Source organism: Sus scrofa, chromosome 1, assembly GCF_054392235.1.
Source record: "Sus scrofa isolate SSC_HxYL_T2T_F1_AM1 chromosome 1, Sscrofa_HxYL_maternal_Yorkshire_Landrace_v2.0, whole genome shotgun sequence".
In the NCBI taxonomy this organism is placed as follows: Eukaryota; Metazoa; Chordata; class Mammalia; order Artiodactyla; family Suidae; genus Sus; species Sus scrofa.
The window spans coordinates 43,430,143-43,455,621 of NC_139383.1; the positions used below are offsets into that span (position 1 = coordinate 43,430,143).

At 36.2% G+C, this 25,479-nt stretch overlaps 1 protein-coding gene across 4 annotated transcripts in view; it reads left to right on the top strand.

The window, feature by feature from the left end:
* Positions 1–25,479, top strand: part of CEP85L (centrosomal protein 85 like) — a 163,338-nt gene that overhangs the window by 27,266 nt on the left and 110,593 nt on the right. For all 4 annotated transcript variants that reach the window (XR_014804810.1, XM_003121248.6, XM_084958157.1 and 1 more), the window contains exon 3: positions 21,035–21,822. Coding sequence is in view for 3 of the 4 variants with exons in the window: in XM_003121248.6 (XP_003121296.4) it covers positions 21,035–21,822 (788 nt within the window). In the remaining variant the exon portion in view is untranslated. The remainder of the gene's footprint in view (positions 1–21,034; positions 21,823–25,479) is intronic.

Here is a 25,479-nt window from a genome sequence, read left to right on the forward strand (position 1 = left end):
AAAGTGTATTTGATCCTGACCTTAAACTGTAAAAATACTAAATTTGAAATGGAGTAAAGAATTAATGATTTCTTTCAAAAATTATAGAAATACTAGGAAAAAGAGGTTTATTTTATATTTTTATATTATATAGAAGGAGAAATACTAGGAATAAATATTTTTAGTAAAATTAACAAGGAAATAATATCCATATTATTTAAACAGCTCCTACAAATAAGGATAATGCCCCTGAATAGGTATTTATAAAATTTTAACCTTAAGTTAATTTCATTTCATAATTTAACATTTTCATAGATAAAATAAAGAATTCATATAAAAAGTACAAATGGCCACTAAACCTCAAAAAGATGATTAAATTCAGTCATAGTGAAGTGAAAGTCTTGGCAGTGAGATGCTTATCACCAAGGAAATTGCCCCCTTTTCCCAAAAATTAGGCTGTACTATCCAGGGTCTGAGAAAGATGGGAAAAGAAGCATTGTATAATTGGTCTTTATAGGGGGAAATTTGGCAGTAATAACTAACAGCTATATAGGTGTTACTATTTTCCAGGCATTTACATGTTAGCTCATTTAATCCTCATAACAACTTCTTATAGGGAAAGTGAGACACTTAGAGGTTAAATTACTTATAAATAATGTATGTAAAGTGTGTATTTCCTTGCTTCAGTACACACAGAGGTGAACAAAGATAACGTGTATAGGAATATTCACTGTAACACTGTTTAGTGAAAAGGTAGAAACAACATCAAATATCTGTCAGTAAGGAAATGCTTAAATATTTCACTGTGTATTCAGGTAAATTAATTAGGTAGCTATATAGATACTAACCTAGAAAGATATTCAAGCTGATTTCTAACTTAAGATAACAAAATGACCACAGTCCTCTAATTTTGTTCCTTTTTGAAATGCCACTAAAAGTCAGGAAAAAAAATAAAACCAAACCAAACCAGGAGTTCCTGTTGTGGTGCAGTGGAAACAAATCCAACTAGGAACCATGAGGTTGAGAGTTTGATCTCTAGGCTTGGTCAGTGGGTTAAGGATCTGGCTTTGCGATGAGCTGTGGTGTAGGTCACAGACGTGGCTTGGATTTTGCATTGCTGTGGCTGTGATGTAGGCCGGCAGCTACAGCTTCAATTCAGCCCCGAGCCTGGGAACCTCTATATGCCATGAAAAGACAAAAAGACCAAAAAAAAAGAAAGAAAAAACCCAGCAAAAAACAAAGACAACATTATGATGACTTGGTCGGGGGGCAGGGAAATGGACAACACTAAAAATCTGGAAGCTATAAGTCAGGATAATACCTCAAACGTTTTCTTAGCAGATACTAAGACCTAACTTCTAAACCAGTAAAAGAAATTCAGTAACATGGTGTCAATTTATATTATTAAAAATCTTCAAAAATGCTTAGGAAGTGTAAGTATCAGACTTGCTAGTTTTCTCTCCTGTGTAGTAAGCTTTTCCCCCTTCTGTACTCTATATTCTTTGGATGCAAATCAGAGGGGAAGGATTAAACTCCACCTCCTGCAAGAGGAGGTATCTGAATTTAATATTTGGAATTATTCTTTAATGTATATCTGTCCTTTCTCTTCTGTTTATTTATCTGCCTAATAATTTCTATCAATGTGTGCCCATGTACATACATACTTATTTTTTAATTAAATTTCAGAATTAGTTGGAATTTCACCAGTTTTTCCATCAGTGTCCGTCTGTTCCTAATTTCTATCCAAGATACCACATTACTTTTAGTTCTAATGTCTCCTTAATCTCCCCTGGTCTGTCACAGTTTCTCACTCTTTCCTTGTTTTTCATAACTGAAGCAGTTTTGAGTAGGACTGGTAAGCCACACTATAGAATGTCCTTCAAAAGGGATTTGATATTTTCTCATGATTAGATTGAGACTGTACTTTGGGGTAGAAAACTGCAGGTGCTCGCAGCATGTCAAGGGGTACCTGACAGTCACGTGACATTACTGGTAATCTTAACCTTGAATACTTAATTAAGATGAGTTTGCCAGATTTCTCCACCATAAGACTGTTATTTTTCCCGTCCTATATTCTATTTTTTGGAAGCAAGGAGGGAACAATATCTACATATATTATTTGAAATTCTTTTATAAGGAAGACTCATCTATTTTCCCTCATGTACTTATGTATTCAATCACTGTATTAGTATGGACTGTGTATTTTTATCTTTTGGGTTATGATCTAATAATATTTATTTTCTTACTCAGTTATTCTTTCAGATTGACTCTTCTGAGACACTTTGTGTTCCACCCCCATCCTTTTATTATTTTGAGGATTTCCTTACTTTTGGGTACTGTAAGGTGTTCCATCTTCATCTTATATTTTCCCTACCCTGGCCCTAGAATCAGCCATTTCTCTGAAGAACCCTGTTCTTTTTATTGGAAGATAGTATTGAGAAACCAAGAATTGGGAGCTTGGGAGTGCTTGTTAATGCTGGAGTGGCATTACTTCAGTGCCCTCATAGAGGGCAGAGCTAGGTTATATAAGTATGTATACTAAACTGCATATACATGCATATCTATAATTATGTCTGTCTTTAAGTATCTATATTAAGTTACATGAGTTCATACTGATGTCTCTGACTCTAATCAAGTACAGCAGAGCTCCTTTTAGCTTTTTTCTCATATCTATAATTTCCCTTTCTAGCAATGGGAAGCCTCCCACTGTCTACCACCTATTTACATATTTGTTCAGCCTCCTTTATACAAGTAAAGCAGGTTCAGAACTATTAGTCCATCCTCCCCCGTATTAGTTTCCTAAGGCTGCGGTAACAAATTACCACACACCAGGTGGCTTAAAACAACAGAAATGTATGTATTTTTTACAGCTTTGGAGACTACAAGTTTAATCAAACAGGGCTTTGTTTTGTTTCCTTCAAAGACTCTAGGAACAAATCTTCCTTAATTGCCTTTTCTGGCTTCTGGTGGTTATTGGCAATCCTTGGCATTCTTTGGTTTGTGGCATCATAGCTTTCATGTCTGCCTCCTTTACCTGACCTTCTGCTCTATGGCCTCCTTGGTATTTCTTTCTTTCTGCTTATAAGGACACTAGTCACTGGATCTAGTACCTAGCTGTTTCCAGTATGGCCTCATCTTAACTTGATTACATCTGCAAAGAGCCTATTTCAAAATAATATCTCATTCACAAGTTCCGGGGGTTAAGATTTCAGTGCATCAGTTGGGCACACAGTTCAAACCACAGCACTCTCTATTTATATCCATGTGAATAAATAGAAAAAGAAAATTTTTGAAGAGGAATTTGAACTAAGTAGAGTTGATAATAAAGTAGGAAGCTGCTTTGAGGGTTTTTTAAAAAATGTGTTATTAGCTATTTGGTCTTGTCAGGGAACTTTAAAAGTTAACTTTTTTTTTTTTTTTTTTTTGAGAGAATAATATGGGAAAGATACAGACCTTAAAATTTGAAAGTTATAGAATGGATGCTCTGGGATTTTCTTAGTGCTATTGCAAAATTGCTTTAAGCAAATCATATGCTCTGTTAACTTTGTTCCTATATTATGACTTCTCAAAAATTTACTTGAGATTCAGAGAGAAGTTCTTTAGCTTTTTAAATTAAGCTTTGGCTTAGAAACTCGGTATTAATAATCTTCTTATAATCAGTTACTTCAGCCTCCATAGAATATTATGGTATTAATCTGGGACCAGCTGAAAATTTTCCTTCCTCAGTTCAGCCAGGGAGAGCTTAAAAAGTTTCCCTTCTATCTCCCCAGACTAGGCCACACAATATCAGGGCTAGGATACTGTCCTTTTCACAATGACTGGTTGAAGAACTGAAAATACTTCATTGAGAGTATGATTATAGTAGTACCTTTTTTATAATCTCCAGGAACTCTTTGATTCTGCTGTGTATTATTGTATAATTACTCATCTTTTCTATTGCTGTTTAGAAAACTGCCTTTTCTCTTTATTCTTTGAATTAATTTAAAACAAATTTATTTGTGTTAACAGCAAATATCACTGCTTTTCTCACTGAATAATTCATCAGGTGTTAAAGTATATGCCTTTTTAATCTTCTAGAGAGGAAGACCATTGTTTCTTCACTTTCTCCTTGAATTGGGCTGATATGAAGATATTACTTTTTTTGTCTTCTATTAGTTCTTGCCATTACCTAAGTTGAACTCCCAACTCCTTTCCCTGCTTTTTTTAAATGATTAATGCATAAAACAGTGAATAATTTTACTGGTATGTTACAGAGCACCATACAGAATATTCTAATGGACAAAGTATCCCTTGAGTTTAAGGCAAGATTATAGTAGGAGGTAGAATTATTTAGAGGCTATTCTGTGTGGATAAAGCAGTGTCAAAGTTTAAAGACAAGGGCCAAATAGGTGAAGAATACTAGAAAAGGATAATGAGCATAAGAATGGTGCATGAAAGTAAGCTGGAGTAGGACCCTGTGAGACTGACTAATAGAAACTTGGGGGCTTCTGTGGAAAATGAATCAGAATCATGGTTTGAATGATAGTGCTGATAATGAATGATCTTGGTTGCCTTTATTGTTGACTGTCAGGAAAGGTGAAGGCTATTCCTGTTTAAAAAAAAAAATTAGTCATTTTAAAATGTTACCTAAAAATAGAAAATAGTTTTAGCAGGCATATTAAAAATTATTTATTTAGAACAACAGCTTGGTGTGTTTGCTGATATAACACTTGATTCCAGCTAGTTGTAGTTTTCCTTCCTGAATGTATATCTTTCTGAAGTTCTCATGGTTTTTACTTTGTGGGAGCTATTCATTTGTTTTTTTTTACTGTCTCTGGTTAGTTTTTCGAGTCTCTGCTTTTCATTGTTGTAATCTCTGTTTTTCATTGTTGGATTTCCTTTGTGACATATCTGTTTAATGTAGAGGGCTCATTGTGGAGGATTATCAAATATTGGAAATAATGCTTGCATTAGAACATAACTAATAGGTTGATATTTATAACATAATGTCAGCTTTAAAACATACTGTGTATTAGATTATTTCTTATGAGTGTCATATGGCTACTTATATATGTATGCTTTACATACTTTGGCCTTTGATTCTATAAATCTTTTTGTCATCCACTAACCATAGATCTACGAAGTGTTTGTTTTTCTCATTTATAAAACGAAGCAAATCTGTCCTTATTAAATTCCAAATACAATAGAATAATTTAAAAATGTTCATCTCCTTTGACTAAAACCCCTAGCTGAGAATTATTATGGCATATAATTATATTAATTTTGAATAACATTCATGAAATTTGGACCTGTGTTCCTAAATATAATTTAGGTTTGTTTTAGAGTGTGTCTGCAGAATATTTTAGTTAGCTGTCTTTAACTCTGTTAATATTAATGTTTGTCTTGGAGTGGGGTATATATTCCATCTTGATTTCTGAGGCTGTGGCACAAAGTGCTGCATTATTTTGGTTTGCTGTGACAATTTTTGGGTGAAGTATGTGAATGTATTTGGATTCTTAAAAGACTGATTATTGTAAAAGCCTCAGTATACATAGCAAATAACTGCATAATTTATATGCTACACAAGGCTATTAAGAAAAACTGATTTAACTCTTATCACAATTTACTTACTATACTTGATAAAATAAAATATACTTGATAAAATAAAATATTTGCAGCTATTGTAAATCACTCTTATTTCCTTAGTTTATGGAAAACAATAGTACAGAGTTGTGTGATCCAGTATGTTAGCCACTGGTAATATGTGCTGCCTCTTGGATGCCTGAATTGTGCCTAGTCCAATGTAAGATGCACACTGGATTTTGAATACTTTGTATAGAAAAATAATGTAAAGTATCTTATTAATACATTTTAATATTAATTATATGATATAATATTTTGGATATAGTGGATTCAATAAAAAATATTATTAAAGTTAGTTTTACCTTTTCATTTTTACTTTTTTTTGATGTGGTTACTATAAAAAATTACAAATTTAGATTGCATTTTGTTTCTATTGAACGTGTTGATATTGACTGTATAATTTGTAAAGGTTTTACTTTCAAAGATGTTATGAGCATGTATGTATGTATTTCCCAGTAGAAACAATATTGGCTTCTAAAAATAGCTCCTGTCACCCCACTTAATATTTAATATAATAGGGAGTTCCCAGCGTGGCGCAGTGGTTAACAAATCCGACTAGGAACCATGAGGTTGCGGGTTCGGTCCCTGCCCTTGCTCAGTGGGTTAACGATCCGGCGTTGCCGTGAGCTGTGGTGTAGGTTGCAGATGCGGCTCAGATCCCGCGTTGCTGTGGCTCTGGTGTAGGCAGGTGGCTACAGCTCTGATTAGACCCCTAGCCTGGGAACCTCCATATGCCGCGGGAGCGGCCCAAAGAAATAGCAAAAAGACAAAAAAAAAAAAAAAATTTAATATAATAGACATTTATATCAGTAGAGTTATCTGTGAAAAATTATATTCTTCTGTCAGTCTGTGTGTACTAAGAGCACACTTTTATCATTTTGACAGTGACAATAGCTTCACTGCGGTGGGATTGCCTTGTTCCTTTGGCAGAGGAAGTTAAGATGACTATGGTGGGGTGTAAAAGTTTAGGTTATGGAAGATTTTAGATTGGAGAATTCTTGAAATTCTAAAGTTTTGTTGCTCAGTTAGGGAATGGGGAAAAGGAATAATGTCAGTAATTCTTGCTGAAATTCTATCGGGTGCAAGATTCAGGCCTTCAGACTTAATTATGAGGAAGAGGGGATGTTCTCCTGAAGCCTCAGAGCATAGTTGGCTTCTAGACCAGTGCGTAACTCACATCACAGTGAGCAGGTAAAGAATGTGATTGTACTAGTCTTTAATACATAAAGATTGGTTGGCGAGTTTCTGTCGTGGCACAGTGGAAACGAATCTGACTAGGAACCGTGAGGTTGCGGGTTTGATCCCAGGCTTTGCTCAGCGGGTTAAGGATCCGGCGTTGCCATGTGGTGCAGGATGCAGATGTGGCTTGGATGCAGCATTGCTGTGGCTGTGGCATAGGCTGGCAGCTGCAGCTCCTATTAGACCCCTAGCCTGGGACCTTCCACAGGCTGTGGGTGCGGCCCTAAAAAGACAAAAAAAAAAAAAAAAAAAAAGATTGGAATTCGAGTGTTTAGGAGAAAAAAGCCTAACATGCCATAAGGTTCTGAAGTTTTGGCTGCTCTTTGCAAATAATAACATCATGCTTATGTTATACAATTCAAATGCTTAACCTATAGTAATAAATTTGAGGTTCTTTTATTTACCTTAGTAATTAATTTCTCTTTATTAAAAAGACAATTTTGTTTAAATAGATACACCTCTATATACTAAGTGTAAATTTAATTTGGGGGATATAAGTCAAAGTACATGAATAAATATTACTTAAATTTTATGATATGTTACTTTAAGTAATCAGTACACCTGTGAAGTAAGTCATCAAACCTTAAACAAACTGAAAAGTCCTGTCGAGTCAGACCTTCACTCTCCCCACCTCCTCTCTGCTTTATAGTGTTTGGTTTTAACTGATGTTCAAAGCAGTGCTCTTTGGCCATTTCCAAATCCTCAAAGTATTCTGTGAATCATCTGAAAAAAAGTGCACTTTTTAAAATTTTAATGTGTTCTATTTTAATTCTGTAAAAATTTAAAATTATTACATAAGTGTAGAATATATTTATTTTACAGGCTATAAATGTTCTAGGAATTAGAAATATCCAGTTTTATAAATGACCAATATATAAATAGAGATACTTTTCTAGTCTTTCCTAACATGAACCTTTTAGTAGTTTGTTCATTTACTCACCTAATAAACAGTTATTGAATACTCTTTTAAGAACTGCAGAATTGCAAAGAGATCAACATGGAGAAGAGGATTGCATCAGAATCTCAGCAGGGACGGGACTCCAGCACAGAAAACTAATCTAAAGTTAACATTGAATGATTTGCTTTTAAGCAAGGTATTTTGAGATTTCAAATAATGCTAAATAAAGGTGTGAGATTTTTATATTTAACAAGTTGGGACACTAATTTAACAGCACCACTTTTTAGCTGTGGTGATTTGTTCATGTGGTATCAGATTCCAGGTTGAGAGAAAATATATCTGTGACATGAGCATAGATGTGCCTGTAGGACTACCAAATTGTAACATAAGCTACACAGCAGATCACCAATTTCTTCCTAGGTTTTTTTTGCTGGGACCTGGAGGCCACATAAATAGCTGCTGTTGGCAAAGAATTAGTTTGAGAGGGACTTGTTTTTGATGCATATAGTACTTGTGTGGGGCCATAACCTAGATGTGGTGCCAGGGTTGAATGATTAAAGGAGAAGCAAGAGGAGTGTAGGACTGGGGCTCTAAGACCCTGAGGCTGCAAAAGAACTTAATTTTTGCTTCGGCTTGGTTTAGTAATCTTCTACAGGATAGTCTTCCTCTCCTGAACTATATGGTGTCTGAGAGGCAGGATTGCGTTCTGTTCTTTTATCTTTTTAAATCTGAGTTCTTAAACGTAGCTTCTAGTAGTCTATTTGGGGCTAATTTTCAAGCATATTTATATATTTTATTTTAAAAAGGTACAGATATCGTTAAATATTTTTTTCTTTGATAATTCCCAACTGCTAATTTGTATCAGAGATAATTTTCTTATCTAATTAACCTCATTTATTTCAAATAGGGACTGATAAAAATGGACTTCAATTTAATCATATCTTCATTAGTTAGTTGTTTTTACTAAGAAATAATAGGGCTGTTGAATAGTATGAATTTTGAGGTCATCCTGTGAATATATGTCAGAAAGGAAGAAAAATCAGACAAGTTAACATTTGGTGCATTGTCTTTATTTTACGAAGAAGCTAAGGCTTTGTGAGGTAGGTAGGGACTTGTTCAGTCATTTATTTATTCATGTAGGCAGTATTTACTGGGTGTCTACTGTGTGTCGGGTACTGTTTTAGAGGTTAGAATTAAACAGACATTTTCTCTGTTCATCGTATACAGAAAGTCTAGTGGAGAAGATAGACAGAAAATAATTATCATAAAAAATGAGCAGTATGATAGGCAAAGTACACAGGGTAGGGGAACATTTCTAAATCCACTGGATTAGGGGAAGGCCTCCTGGCAGAAGTGATGTTGAAGCTGAGACCCGAAAAGATGAGTAGGAACTGACAAGTTAAAACAAGGGAAGCGAGGAGTCTAGGCTGAGAGAACATGTCAAAACTGGGAGGTGAAAAAACATTCTGTGCTGAATCAGAGGAGAGCAAAACAGGATGCCAGGGGACCACTTGCACCTAGTTAGGAGCCAGTGGTGACTTGTGCATAAAAAAGAGACAGTAGGAAAGGAGAAAATGAAATGATTCAGGAGATATTTAGGCAATGAAAACCAAATATTCTTCATTTTATACAGCTTTATTGGGATGTAATTTATATACCATATAACTCATCTTTTCAAAGTGTACAACTCAGCTGCTTTTAGTATATTCACAGCGTTGTATATCTGTCACCTGTATCAATTTTCGGACATTTCAGTTACCCTGAAGAAAACCCTCACTCCCTTTAGCCATCACCCCACAACATCCCTATGTCCCCAACCCTAGGCAACCACAAATTTTGGAAGATGTCATAAAAGTTTCCCAGTGTTCTATTTCTTTGTTGTGTTTTATTATAGTGATTAGGTGTTATTAGATTATAATAGTGGATCAGTTGACCTTAACATTATTAAGAATATATACCATACGTTTTTGCAATATGAGGTCTTTTACTTCTATACATGATAATTTTTTTTCATTATAGAATCATTCTATAATCAATCTTTTTGCTGATGAAAAAGATTAATAACATATCAGAGGTTATATAGCTGGCTAATCAAGTGTGGAGCTGAGCTTCTTCAAGTCTAACTCCATAGCCCTGCTCTTAACTGCACTGTTAGGTATCTGTTCCTGAAGGGAGAAACTAGAGGGGAAGAAGAGAGGTGTAGTGTAGGATAGTATAGGTAACACTAGACTGAGAAACCAGAGACCAGGATTCTATTTTGAGATCTGTACTTGGGCAAGTAATTTAACCTTTATGGGCTTAGTTCTTCATTTGCATGTGGAAGTAGGTCAAAGGTTATGTACAGAATACTTCTTTTTGCTTGTGAAATCAAATAATTTCAAGTCAATATTTAAAATAATTATGACTTAGATTCTTTTGCAAACTAAGCAGCTCTTTCCCTTTGTTCCCCATCTCTACTTAATTTTCTTGTTGATTTACATTACTTGTTAAAATACTCAAATTTAAAGATTTAAACATGGCATATAAGAGCATTACAGATATAGCAGATTTGCAGAAATTAAAATTATTTGTTGGAGGTATATTTTGTATCTTTGAGGACATCATTTTTACCTTCAGGGTTATTCATGCATCTCTTGGTTCATTTATTCATTCACTCATTTTTTTTTCCTACCGTTTTGCTTCTTGGCCTGGTAGAATATGAATGCCTGAACCTGAGCAAGCAGAGCTGAATTTAGTCCATTTTCAAGAACTGTGATGAATTCATGTACTTTTTTTCTTTTTCTTTTTATGGCCTCACCTGCAACATATGGAAGTTCTTGGACTAGGAATTGAATCTGAGCCAACAGCTGCTGTCCTGTGCTATAGCCACAGCAACGCCAGATCTGAGCCACATCTGCTGGCAACTTGCAGCAATGCATATCTTTAACACACTGGGGCCAGGGGTCAAACTCACATCCTCATGGGCACTATGTCAGGTTCTTAACCCACTGAACCACAATGGGAACTCCAACCTATGTATTTCTGATCTGAAAAGGCTCTTCAGTCACACAGCCATGAGCTTAGGGAAGAGGTTAATGACTACACATTTCCCTAGACTTTCAGGTGGCTAGAGGACCAAATGATAATTTCTTGTCTGTTCTCTCATAAAGTAACAGGTTTTTTTTTTTTTTTCCTGAGAATATTTGACTTTTCAAAAATCATATCCCATAATTTGAGATCAAGTTAAAATTTGATTTGTAAACATCTTTATAGCGAAGAAATAACATTTGCCGCTCTTTGCAAGTGAACTGCGTGATGAGACCTAATCTAAACCGAAACTAGTAGGAAATATCCAGAAAATGGTATAGTTGAACAAAATTTTAAAAGACATTCAAGAATACTAAAGTTTTTGTGTAAATATGATAAGGAGCTTTGTTACCTGCCAGCTTTTAAAATTTGTTTTGCTTTCAGTTGTTGACCTCTTTAAACTATACCTCAGGGAGTTCCCGTCGTGGCACAGTGGTTAACAAATCCGACTAGGAACCATGAGGTTGTAGGTTCGATCCCTGGCCTTGCTCAGTGGGTTAAGGATCCAGTGTTGCTATGAGCTGTGGTGTAGGTTACAGACATGGCTTGGATCCCGTTGCTGTGGCTCTGGCCCTAGAAAAGGCAAAAAGACAAAAAAAATAAAATAAAATTAAATAAATAAACTATACCTCAGATTGTTCTTTAATTAAGTTGCTAATAATCTGTTTGGAGAGCAGAAATACTCCCCCCCTTTTAAAAACCAGTTTTTTAATCATGTTTTATATAAGCTTATAGAAAGAAGTTTCTTCGTTTGTTGTGAATAGTTGCTAAGAGACACTACAAAAAGGACTTGAGAACTAATTTGTGAACAGTAGACTTCTGTAATTATTTTCAACAAGTCATTTTAGAACTTTACACAGATTCTCTGTCTCATTGGATTTGAAGTGACTTCACAAAATACAATTTAGAAAAAATATAAAACAGTCAAGAAAAAAAGGTGATTGGTAATAGCGGTTAGACAATAACAAAATGAGAACCAAGATTCATACAGAATTGTTTGCTATTACTATCAAGTACAATAGCTAGAACAGGCCATATGTTTGGCAGTAGGAAAATAGAAAAGTCTCACTATACTTAAGAAATAAAGAATAGGAGCAAGTGGTTCAGGGAAGTATGTTTGTCATGATTTGGTACCTGACAACATACAGTTTTCCATAAGTTCATGACATTTATTTCTGTATGATTCTTTTATGTAGTCATTCTTGGCTCTGTGCAAATACCATAATGCCAAAATATGACTTGATATTTTAGGTGTGTCTTTTGTAAACATTTAGCTAGATTAAAAAAATGATTTGGACAGTTCTTATCTTTTGAGTGGATTTTCACTTAATGTGGTTTTTAAATTTTTATGCATTTTTTATCATATTTTACTCTAAGTCTACTTTTCAGAAGTTTTTTCTCTCTTTTCTGCCTTCTTTTGATTCACTTTTTCTCATGACAGTTTACTTCTAGTTTATCACAAGTTATAAATACCTATCTTTAAAAATAATCTTTTTTTTTTTTTTTGTCTTTTTAGGGCCATACCTGCGGCATACACAGCGGTTCCCAGGCTAGGGGTCTAATTGGAGCTTTAGTTGCCAGCCTATGCCACAGCCACAGCCACACCAGGTCCAAGCAGCATCTGCGACCTACACCACAGCTCACGGCAGAGCTGGATCCTTAACCCACTGAGCAAGGCCAAGGATCGAACCTGCAACCTCATGGTTCCTAGTCGGATTCGTTTCTGCTGTGCCATGACGGGAACTCCCTAAAAACAATCTTTATTGAGCCATAGTACTATACAGTTCACCCATTTAAAGTATACAATTTAATGCTTTTTAATGTATTATCAGACCTGTTCAGCTATTACCACAATCTATTTTGGAACATTTTCTAGAAATCTTGAGCTGACATTCTCCATCTTTCCTCCCATCCTTAAGCATCCATTCTTCAGTTGATGGGCATTGGGTTATTTTGAGTTCTTTGCTATTAAGAATAATGCCTCTGTGAATATGTTTTCATTTCTCTTGGGGTATACATACCTAGGAGTAGGATTGTTGGGTCATATGGTAACTCTATGTTTAACTTTTTGAGAAACCCCCAGACTGTTTCCTAATCACCATCACTGTTTTGTATTCCCACCAGCATTGGATGAGGGATCCAGTTTCTCCATATCCTTGCCAACCCTTAATATCTGTCGTTTGGATGATAGCCGTCCTAATGGGTATGAAGTGGTGTTACATTGTGGTTTTGATTTTCATTTCCCTGATAATTAAAAATGTTATCTTTTCATATGTTTTAATAAGACCATTTGTAAATCTTCTTTGAAGAAATGACTACTCAAGTTTCACATCCACTTTTAAATTGGGTTTATTCATGTTTTTATTATTGTGTTGTGTTTCTTTTAAGTTAGGTGATTACGAAAATTTTCTCCTATTCTGTGGATTGTCCTTTACCTTCTTGATGATGTCATTTGCAGCAAAATTTTTAAAATTTTATTGAAGCCAAATTTGTTTTTGTTTTCTTTATTTGATGGCATTTGGTGTAGTATCTAAGAAATCACTGCCTGACTTAATCATGAATATTTATACCTATGGTTTCTTCTAAGTGTTTTAAACTTTAGCTGTTATATTAGGCCTATGATTCCTTCTTTTTTTTTTTTTTTAACAGACACACCTGAGGCATATTGATGTTCTCAGGCTAGGGTTCGAATCAGAGCTGCAGCTGAGGCCTATGCTACAGCCATAGCAACACTGGATTCCCTACCCACTGAGCAAGGTCAGAGATCAACCCTCATCCTTGCAGAGACTATGTCATGTTCTTAACCCACTGAGCCACAGTGGGAACTCTGACCTGCGATTCATTTTGAAGTAGTACTTGTGAGAGGTATAAGGTAGGGATCCAGCTATATTCTTTCACATATGGCTATACAGTTGCGACCTCTCTACCTATTTTTTTAGTTGTTAATGTGGAAATTTTAATATGCATTGCTGACCTTACAATCTATAATGGTAGAATCTCTACCACCCTGTTTTGAGTTGTCATCGTTGATATTTTGGTTTTTATCTCTCTCCTCTTTTTTTACCCCACAAGTTAGATGTTGTTTTATGTAAACATTGGAGGTTTTTTGAGATTTAATTACAGGTTTACTCTTTTTAAAAACTTCCTTTCTTTTCACAACTCAGGACTCATTTTCTTTTTTTTTTTTCATTTTCTTTTATTACTCAAATGAATTTATCACATCTGTAGTTGTATAATGATCATAACAAACTAATTTCACAGGATTTCCATCCCACAGCCCAAGCACATCCCCCCACCCCCCAAACTGTCTCCTCCAGAGACCATAAGTTTTTCAATGTCTGTGAGTCAGCATCTGTTCTGCAAAGAAGTTCTGTCTATCCTTTTTTCAGATTCCACAGGTCAGTGAAAGCATTTGATGTTGGTGTCTCATTGTATGGCTGACTTCACTTAGCATGATAGTTTCTAGGTCCATCCATGTTGCTAAAAAGGACTCATTTTCTTTAATGAAAGAAACTAGAATTTTAGTTGTACTAGTGAGTTTGTTTGTGATAAGCTCTTTTTTTTTTTTTTTTTTTTTTGTCTTTTTCTAGGGCTGCACCCAGGGCATATGGAGGTTCCCAGGCTAGGGGTCTAATCGGAGCTGTAGCTCTCAGACTATGTCACAGCCACAGTAACAGCAACACCAGATCTGAGCCGAGTCTGTGACCTACACCACACACAATGGTGGCAATGCCAGATCCTTAACCCACTGAGTGAGGCCACGGATAAAACCCGCAACTTCATGATTCCTAGTCGGATTTGTTAACCACTGCTCCAGGACAGGAACTCCCAGATAAGCTCTATTTTTGATAAGCAGAAAATATATTTTCCCTTCAATTTTGTTTTATTTTTTAATTTTTTTGTCTTTTCTAGGGCTGCACCCAGGGCATATGGAGATTCCTAGGCTACGGCTTTAACTGGAGCTGCAGCCGCCAGCCTACACCAGGGCCACAGCAACGCTGCTGACACAGCAATGCTGGATCTGAGCCATGTCTGCGACCTACACCACAGTTCCTACACCACAGCTCACGGCAACACTGGATGCTTAACCTACTGAGCAAGGCCAGGGATTGAACCCAAAACCTCATGGTTCCTAGTCAGATTCGTTAACCACTGAGCTCCGACGGGAACTCCTATTTTCCCTTCAATTTTGAAAGATAGCTTACCTTTCCAAACAGTTCTTGGGTGCCAATTATTACTCTGAACCCTTTGAAGATAATATTACTTCACTGTGTTCTGGATTCCATTATTGCTGTCAAGAGGGTAGCTATCATTCTGAGAGGTTTTTTTTTGTTTTGTTTTGTTTTGTTTTTTAAATGGATAATCTGCCTTTTTTCTCTGGCTTGCTTCTTCTTGTCTGGTGTTTTGTGGTTTCCTTATGATAAACTTTATTCCTGTTCTTAAGCTGTGTTTATGTATTGGTGAAATTATAAACCTTTAGGAGAAGGGCTATATTTATATTATTGTGAATAATATATTTGCATTGTCTTTTATACTTAGCACAGTGCCTTGTATGTAATACATTCCTAGAAAATTGCCTGAGTTATTGTTGACATTCTCTATATAGCTTTTTTCCTATAACAGTGTAGTTTAGACTATTTTTAAAAATTACCCAAAAATATTGGGGATACTTAGAATTGTTCTTTTTTTTTTTTTTTTTTTTTTTTTTTTTTTTTTTGTATTTTTAAGGCCACACCCATGGCATATGGAGGTTCCCAGGCTAGGGGTTGAATCAGAGCTGTAGCCTCTCACCTACACCACAGCCACAGCAATGCCAGATCCAAGCCGCATCTGCCGCACCATAGCTCACAGCAACACCAGATCCTTAGCCTACTGAGCAAGGCCAGGGATCGAACCTACATCCTCATGGATACTAATCAGATTCATTTCCGCTGAGCCATGGTGGGAACTCTGAAAATATTCATTTTTTAAAAAGAAAAAAAAAAGGAATTAAATGTGTAAATTTTTTTTTCCCTATATTATGTATGATCATGACATTAGGAAGGGAAAAGAGTCAAGGTTTTGTGTATAACTTAATTATTGCCTTTGTGTTAGGGTTAATATTTTTATTAAAATATAAAATACTTATGTTTTACATTGATTGATAAGTATGTTAAGATATTACATTTAATTAATTAATTAGGCTGTGCCCACAGCATTTGGAAGTTCCTGGGCCAGGAATCTAACCTGTGCCACAGCAGTGACAACATTGGATCCTTAACCCACTGAACCACCAGGGAACTCCTACGCTGTTACATTTTAAATCAGAGTATTTGGCTATAGGGTTGTATAGTTTCCTGATTACTTTTTTAATTGTAAAAACTCATGATTTATTGTTATAATATAGATCTAGAAGTTGTGTTTTTTTAAAAAAAATTAATTCCTTTTTACTATAAGAAGGATAGAGCTGAGAGACTATCCCTATATACATGAAAAGATAGAAATCAATATGGTATCTATTGCCAGATAAGAATAACATGACAGTGAAACAGAAGGTTGGGGCTTTTGTTCAGAATTCCGAACATTGTTACCTTAAATATTAAAGTCACTTACATTATCAGGTTACAGTGATGTCCTCTTCTTATAGTTTTCCCTTTAAACTGGTATCTATCTGAAACCGTTAGCTCTTGCTCTGTGTGAGTGCTCTAAGCCCTGTACTCTGGGCTTTTTAAAAGGACTACCTTCTGCTGGTTTCAGATTTCACTGTTCTTAGATATGGGCTGGATGCCATCATAATAACTTGCATTGGGATTTTGTGGCTACAATTAGGTAGTATAATAGAATACATTAGGCATTGCATTGTGTCTACTTCTAATTGATTGTGTTCATTAGGTATAATAACACTTTTAAAGTGTTAAAATTGTTAAAATTAATTATTTTTGATTAAGATAATTCTAAGATCGAATCGTCCTTTTTTCAGATATTTATACTGTTAAATATTTATTCATATTGTGTTTGTGCATGCGTATGCATGTGCATATGTACATGAATAGACTAAACTTTAATCCTTAATTTTGACAGTAATGAGTTCTTAATGTCACAATGCATCAGTTCTTACTGTGAAACTCAGCTGCTTGTGTTGATTGAACTTTGAATATTTAAGCTTCAGAGCTTCAGAACTGGAATCAGATCCACGTGGAATGAGTTGTAGTGAATACAGCAGCAGAATCACCTATTAAAATTTGATGTTTCCTGGACGCTCTCTCATCTAACTGCATGAGAATCCTTTGTAGTAGGAATCCAAATCCTAGGCTATTCTGTTGTATGTTAAAGTTTGAGAACTTCAGATAGGTGACTTCTGGGGTAAATTCTATACTCCGTGTCATGTTCTATGAACAGTAGCTTTCAGATTTGTAGGAATAAATACTGATCTGAAGTGGGATTGGTTTTTATCATCAGTTGTTGATTTTCTATTCATTTGGGAAATATGGAGCTAGCAAAGGTGGTCAGGAAGGTCTACCTTTATTTATTACATTATCAGATGTAAGCAGCAATCAGGACTGGTGATCTCTGGTCTCAGAAGTTTCAGCTGTGACATCAAAAGTGAGACACTCACCTGATATATTATTCATATTTTAGTAACAGTGTTCTTTGAGATATTTCACATTCTTTCAGGTCACAAAAGAAAACATCTTTGCAGCAGTTTGGCCAAATGGTAAATTTATACTCTTTGGAAAGAAATTAAAATCAAACATTGTATATACAAAGTAAAATGTGAAAACATCTTTCTCCCTTTCTCCTCTTTCTACTATGTAGAGGTTACCTTGGTTTATTAAGTTTTGGGTATATTCCTCCAGACCATTTCTTTGGACCATGAATATATGTATATATGCTTACATGCACATATATGCATGAGTACATATATTCATTTATATGTTTGCATATTCTAAATATTGATGTGTACAAATAGATTGCCCCTCTTCTTTCAAAGGCTGTGACAGTTTATGTTCTTATCATCATAGGGTATTAGCAGCCTTTAATAATTTTATGAATATGATAGGGAATGCACTTTAACTGTTTAGTGAGTTAGGGATCCTTTCTTTAAAAACATGTATTCTTTTTTTGCATTTCTTGTTTGATAATTTGCTTATTGATTTGTTTATTTTAAAATTAGGTTTTTAAGGTTCTTTTTTGAGTTCTTCTATTTAGCCCTTTGTTATACTGAAAATATAATTTAATTTAGTTTTTTCAGTGGTGTAATAATAACTGGCATTTTGCTTTGGGCCAGGAATTCTGAGTACTTTATACATGTATTACTTCATTTAATCTTCACTGTTGTCATCGCCACTTTATGGATGAGGTAACTGATGGCAGGGAGGTTAAATAACTTGTTTGAAAACATGTGAGTACTAAGTGGTAGAGCCAGGATTTGAATCTAAAAATGCTAATTTCAAAACTTACTCTTAAACTTTACACTATATTTTTACTTACAAATTTTTTAAAGGTAAGTCGGAAAATTTTAAATTTTATATGAAGCTCATTTTTTGTTGTTTTTAAAAAATTAAAGATATTTTTAAGAGTCTATGATGATTTTAATACAAATATTCCTTTAGGAATAGTAACACAAACACATATATAGATATAGATAATGCTGTAATGTGTTAATACAAATAGTCCATAGACTCTTTGGGGTCATTTGACCTACTTCTATTGAGAACTGAACTTCAGTAACATATTCCTCTCTATTTTCTTCCTCTACTGATTACCATAATAATCCATTAATCAGTCTTCCTGCTACCAATCATTTTGCTTTAATCTGTCCTCAGCAGTTACTGGAATAATCATCATTTTGTGTGTGTGTGTGTGTGTCTTTTTGCCTTTTTCTTGGGCCGCTCCCACGGCATATGGAGGTTCCCAGGCTAGGGGTCAAATCGGAGCTGTAGCTGCCGGCCTATGACAGAGTCACAGCAACACCAGATCTGTGGCGACGTACACCACAGCTCATGGCAACACCAGATCCTTAACCCATTGAGAGAGGCCAGGGATTGAACCCGCAACCTCATAGTTCCTAGTCGGATTCGTTAACCACTGAGCCATGACGGGAACTCCTGGAATAATCATCTTAAGTACAGTTTTTTTTGTTTTGTTTTGTTTTTTTTTTTTTGGTCTTTTTGCCATTTCTTGGGCTGCTCCTGCGGCATATGGAGGTTCCCAGGCTAGGAGTCTAATCAGAGCTGTAGCCACTGGCCTACGCCAGAGCCACAGCAAGGCGGGATCCGAGCCACATCTGCAACATACACCACAGCTCACGGCAATGCCGGTTCCTTAACCCACTGAGCAAGGCCAGGGATCGAACCCACAACCTCATGGTTCCTAGTCGGATTCGTTAACCACTGCGCCACGATGGGAACTCCCTTAAGTAACAGTTTTGATCATGCCACTTACTCCTTTGTTTGGAAACTGGTACATAACATTTCTTGCTGAATGTTGAACTCTTTCTGTAGCATAGCATTTCAAGACTGGTACAACTCTGCCTTTCAAGAATTATCTTGAGCAACTTTTCTTGACACTGCATACTGCAGATAAATGGGATAATTTGGTTTTCTTCTTTTCTCTCTCTCTCTCTTTTTTTTTTAATGGCCATACCTGTGGCATATGGAAGTTCCTGGGCTAGGGAGTGAATCTGAGTTGCAGTTGTGACATACACCACAGCTGCAGCAATGCCAGATCCTTTAACCCACTGCACTAGGCTGGAGATTGAACCAGTGCCTCTGCAGCAACCCAAGCCACTGCAGTCAGATTCTTAACCCATTGCGCCACAGCAGGAGCTCCTGTTTTTCTTCTTTTGAGGCCATATTCTCCTGGCTTCATACTTGGATCAGTTAGTGTTCTTAATTACCAGAAGCTGACTAGATGATTGAACACATGAGGAATTTATTTAATGGTGTTCGGTCAACTCAATTTTTGAGGCAGGCTGGAAAACCAGCCCTAAGGTTAAAGAACCTTCCAGGTTATATGCTTCAGTCACCTCTGAGAACTCTCTCTTTCTCCTGCCCCACTGGAGGAAAGCACCAATGCTGCCAAAATGCTGCCACTTCCAGGCCAGAACTTGGTTTGGCCATCTCTGCTGCTGTCATTGTGGGGCGCTCATGCCTTGCTGTTGCCAAAAATGGTGTCCCCCCACACTGAGCCCATTTCTCATGGGACTCACTTCCAAACTGAAATTTTGTGCAGGTGCTTCTGAATGTCTGTATCAAAGTTGCATGGTATTTTGGGGATTTAAGGTCTAAAGTTTATTTTGGGATGTTGGACTTGGAATGTGGGAATTTTCTGGAGTATGAAAAGGCTCTGCAGAAGCTTATGGGAAACTGTAATATGATAAATGTCTACTATAAATACTTTTTTTAATATTCCTCCATTTGTATTTTTTTTTCCCCTTTCATCTACAGGTGAATAAATTCTGTGCAAAGCGCTGCCGGAATTCCATTCCATTCAAAACTATTTTTGATTAAGTTTGCCTGGCTCTTTCTCATTTTCATTTTCTTGACTTTCTCAAACCTTTGTTTTTTCTATTGCTTTATTTCTTTAAAACAATATCAGAGTTCACAAGTAATATTTAAATATATTCTAGAATGAATCAAACAGTATGGAAAGATACAGAATAAACTGTAAAATTTGCCTTTCATGACCCCCCTCCTCTCTCCCTATTTCAAATGTCTGTGCCCTTTCTAGGTATCATATGATAAAAATGATAACCTTTGATTTTAATTTGTCATATTTGATGGTCATTTGGCATTGATGGTAACTCCATTGAGTGTAGAGGCCCTTGTTATGTTTTGCGCTTCCATAGAGCCCACCACAGCTGTTCCTATGTGTAGAATAATATTATGTGAAGGCCTGACCTATGGCAATAGCTATGTAATCGTTTTGGAGGCAAACATTTACAACTTGGCGGTTTAGTAGATGATCAGAGAAAGATAGGAATCAAAGTAGACTCCAAGAGTTCTAGCTTGGGAAATATGGGCATATATTTTGTTATGTATCCATTTTTAGAAAGTGATGGTTGAAGGATGTTTGATTTGTTTTTGACAAATCTGAAGTAATAAAAATAAGTCCCTCATTTTGATAAAGTCCTTCTGAAAAACTTGTGCCGTGAAATCATATTCAAGATGTTTGTTTTGGCATTTTGCATTTCGCCTAGTTTTTCCTTCTGTTAATCACAGCTAATTTGGCATTCTTGTTTCTTTCCAGATCATTCAACTTCAAGTGGCACATTATCTTTTAAGCCTAGTCGATCATTGGTTACTCTTCCTACTGCCCATGTCATGCCGTCTAATGCCAGCGCTTCACTTTCCAAACATAGGGAGTCATTGACATCAGATGGGTCAAAATGGAGTACAAGCCTCATGCAAACATTGGGAAACCACAGTAGAGGGGAGCAGGACTCTTCACTAGACATGAAGGACTTCCGGCCCCTCCGGAAATGGTCATCTTTATCCAAGCTCACTGTCCCAGATAACTGCAGCCAGGGTGGCATTGTGCACACGGAGCAGGCGAGGAGTGGTTTGGAAAAGACAGGGAGAGGCAAGGCTTTAACATCACAACTAAGGACAATTGGACCTAGCTGCTTACATGATAGTATGGAGATGCTTAAGTTAGAGGACAAGGAAGTAAATAAAACACGATCATCAACTCTGGACAGCAAATATAAATTTGAGAGCTGTGGCAAAGAGGACGTTAAAGCTTCTTCCTCTACTTTTCGGAGACAGACCTTAGACATGACATACAGTGCCTTACCTGAAAGCAAGCCCCTTATGACAAGCTCAGAGGCTTTTGAACCTCCAAAATATTTAATGCTTGGTCAACAAGCAGTAGGTGGAGTTCCCATTCAGCCTTCTGTGAGGACACAGATGTGGCTTACGGAACAGTTGCGGACAAACCCTTTGGAAGGTAGAACTACAGAGGACTCTTACAGTTTAGCTCCCTGGCAACAGCAGCAAATTGAAGAGTTTCGACAAGAAAGTGAAACACCAATGCAGGTAAGGCGCAAAATCTAGTATTTGCTTCCCTCCAGTGGATGTTCTGAGTACAAGCACTTGACAGTGTGTCCGCAGGCACAGATTGTTTTGCATTTCCTTTCCCCTGCAGAGGAATAAACATAAATGTCATAAACTCTAAAAGTACTGCATTGATAAACAAAACAGGAACTATTTGAGACTGGTTAACATGAAAACTTGAAACCTTATGTCTAACTTGGTCTTCACTTTCCTTCTCATTTGTTAAGTGGACATAAAAATAAAGCAAAACTACCTCAATCTAAAGAAACTTGAAACAGGAATGAAGGAGCTGGTGTACTATAACGTTAGCCTGGAGCATGAAGGCTTGAATTTTGTTTCTAGTTTTATCAGATTCAGAATCTGGATGATTCTCTACCTGTCACTTAAGAAACTGGTCCTCATTGTCTTTCTTTTTTTTAATTGAGGTGTAATTGACATAAAGCGTTGTATTTGTTTTAAGTATACAGCATAATGATTCAGTATATGTATATATTGTGAAATAATCAGCCAGTAAGTCTAGTTAATGTTTGTCACCATACATAGCTACAATTTTTTTTCCTTGTAATAACTTTTAACATCTATTCTTGGCAACTTTAAGATGTACAGTACAGTATTAACTGTAGCCACTATGCTATACATTATATTCCTGTGACTTATTTTTTAACTGATGGTTTGTACCTTTTGACCTTTTATCCATTTTACCTACCCTCTAGCCTCTGTCTCTGGCAGCTACCAGTCTATTTTCTGCATATATGAATTTGGTCTGTGTGTTTGTTCTAAAAACATGATTTGTTGGAGTTCCAGTCGTGGCTCAGTGGAAACAAATCTGACTAGTATCCATGAGGATGCAGGTTCGATTCCTGGCCTCACTCAGTGAGTCAAGGACACAGCATGGCTGTGAGCTGTGGTGTAGGTTGCAGAGGTGGCTCGGATTTGGCATTGCTGTGACTGTGGTTTAGGCCAGTGGCTACAGCTTCAATTTGACTCCTAGCCTGGGACCCTCCATATGCTGCAGGTGTGGCCCTAAAAAGACACACAAAAAACAAACAAAAAGCCCATGATTTGTCTTTCTCTGACTTATTTCACTTCACATAATGCTCCCAAGGTCTACCATCCCTGTTGTCACCAAATGGCTAGATTTCCTTTTATGGCTGGATGATATTCCATTGTGTGTTTGTATCACATTTTCTTTTTTCATTCATCTGTTAATGGACACTTAAGTTGCTTCTGTGTCTTGGCTGTTGTTACTAATGCTGAAATGAACATAGGGGTGCATGTGTCTTTTTGAGTTTGTGTTTTTGTTTTCTTCAGCTAAATATCCAGAAGTGGAGTTGCTGGATCATATAATAGGTTCTCATTTTAATTTTTTGAGAAACCTCTATACTGTTTTCCATGGTGGCTATGCCAGTTTACATTCCCACCAACAGTGTATAAAGTTGCTTTTTTCTCCACATTCTTGCCAACACTTACTGTTTATCTTTTTGATAATAGCCATTCTAACAGATGTGAGGTGATAGCTCGTTGTGATTTTGATTTGAATCTCCCTGGTGATTAGTTTTATAAAAATTTGGTAGTGATTGGTATGTATTTAAGTTTATAAAACATACATGCTTTTTAAAAAGTTAAATTGGGTGTCAGGATTTATTAATCATTTTAAGGAAAGCACCTTATGATTATATTACATATGAAGAAAAAATAATATGTACCCCCAATGTAACATTTAAATGTGTAAATGTGGAAATTTTTCTATTCCAAGGTAATTTTCTACATTCTTACAATCAGTTATCCGTAGAATTTTTCATAAATCCCATCATCTGTTTTTTTTTTTTTTTTTCTATTACCAGAATTTTTGGAACAAAAAATTGCAAAATTTTCCTAGCGTAAAAATTTAAAGTTACTATTTATTACTATTCTAATAAAAATAATAAAGATTAAAGGAATGTATTCTATGAAAGTGTAAGAAAATCGCATATTTAGAAACCTCACAAATCTGAGTGCAGCCCCAAAACACACATATAACCTAATGTGCTACATTCATAGGAGAACTCTTAACACATCCCATGTGCTTTCTTTACTCTTGTTTGGACATAGTTGTCATCATCTTGATTATATATATTTAAGTTGCATAACCAAACAACACATCATTATGATGTGTGAATTACAGATCAGAAAAGAGCAGTTTAACCAGATTTATTTATTATTTACCTATCAAGTGACTGGAAGATAAGAAACTTAATTTTTCAGATATTACCATATTTTAGTTCTCAAGTGCTTGTAATTATAGAACAGGGATCAGGTGGTGGCTTCTCCAGCTGGTGTCTTTACCCAGAATTGGAGTTGGGGGCTGAATGTTTTGTTTCAATCTGAAGTAGGTTCATTAGAAGGGTAACTGAGAAATGGGTAATTTAAAGGAATAAGGACAAATTCACTCCTTTTTTCATTCTGGTGGGGGGAAACCTCTTCTCTAATTGAAGTTTTCTCCAACCTTGAAGCTATGCAGAGAGAGTAAGGAGCTTAGAGGTGCTTTTGTGGAGCAAAGTTATTTTTAAATCTTCTCAGTGCATGGTAGAGGAAGAAGATTATAAGGAAAAAATTTGCATGTCCTTGGAAGGCTCTACTTTTTGATTCATCTTCTTTGGGATGGTCTCTTAATAGTGCTTTTGAGTTTCAGGGTAGAAAGATGAAACCAGGTAAAGAACACCTAGACACTTTAATTATAGTGTATAAATGACCACTTTTCTTCTAGGTCTCCTTTTGTACTACTACAGAAAAAAATTCTTAAATACCTTCTTCTTGGAGCCTCCAAGTACTTTTATTTTAAAAGCTCTCATTGCTTTACAGTGACTTCCTTTTAGTCTAATGTTTGTGTAAAGAGAATAATAGTTATCCCATCTGATAAATTGTGAGAATGTGTATGATATTTAAGGACAACTGCTAAACTGTCACCGTGGGGGTGGAAAAAAAGACTTTTACAACTCAGAAAAGGAATTTGGCTTAGAGTCACAATCTAACTTCATCATAAATTTATTTATCTTTTCCTTTTTATGGCCACTCCTGTGGCATGTGGAAGTTCCCAGGCTAGGGGTCGAATTGGAGCTGCAGCTGTAGGCCTACGCCACAGCCACAGCAACACCAGATCTGAGCCGCATCTGCAACCTACACTGCAACTTGCAACAACACCAGATCCTTAACCAACTCAGTGAGGTGAGGAATCAAACCCACATCCTCATGGACACTATGTTGGGTTCTTAACCTACTGGGCCACAACAGGAACTCCACGTCAGCATAAATTTATATAGAACTTTGTAGTTGTCAGAGTGTTTTATATCTTGTTTGATCCTCAGAGCCTCTGTCCTTCGCACCTCAAAATGTCATCTATTTATTTATTTTCTGGTCTTTTTAGGGTCACACCTGCAGCATAAGGAATTTCGCAGGCTAGGGGAGCTGCAACTGCCAGCCTATACCACAGCCACAGCAATGCCAGATCCAAGCTGCATCTGCGACCTACACCACAGCTCATGGCAACACCAGATCCTTAATTTACTGAGCGAGGCCAGGGATTGAACCTGCGTCCTCGTGGATACCAGTCAGGTTCATTACCCGATGAGCCACAATGGGGGCTCCCAAAAGGTTAGTATT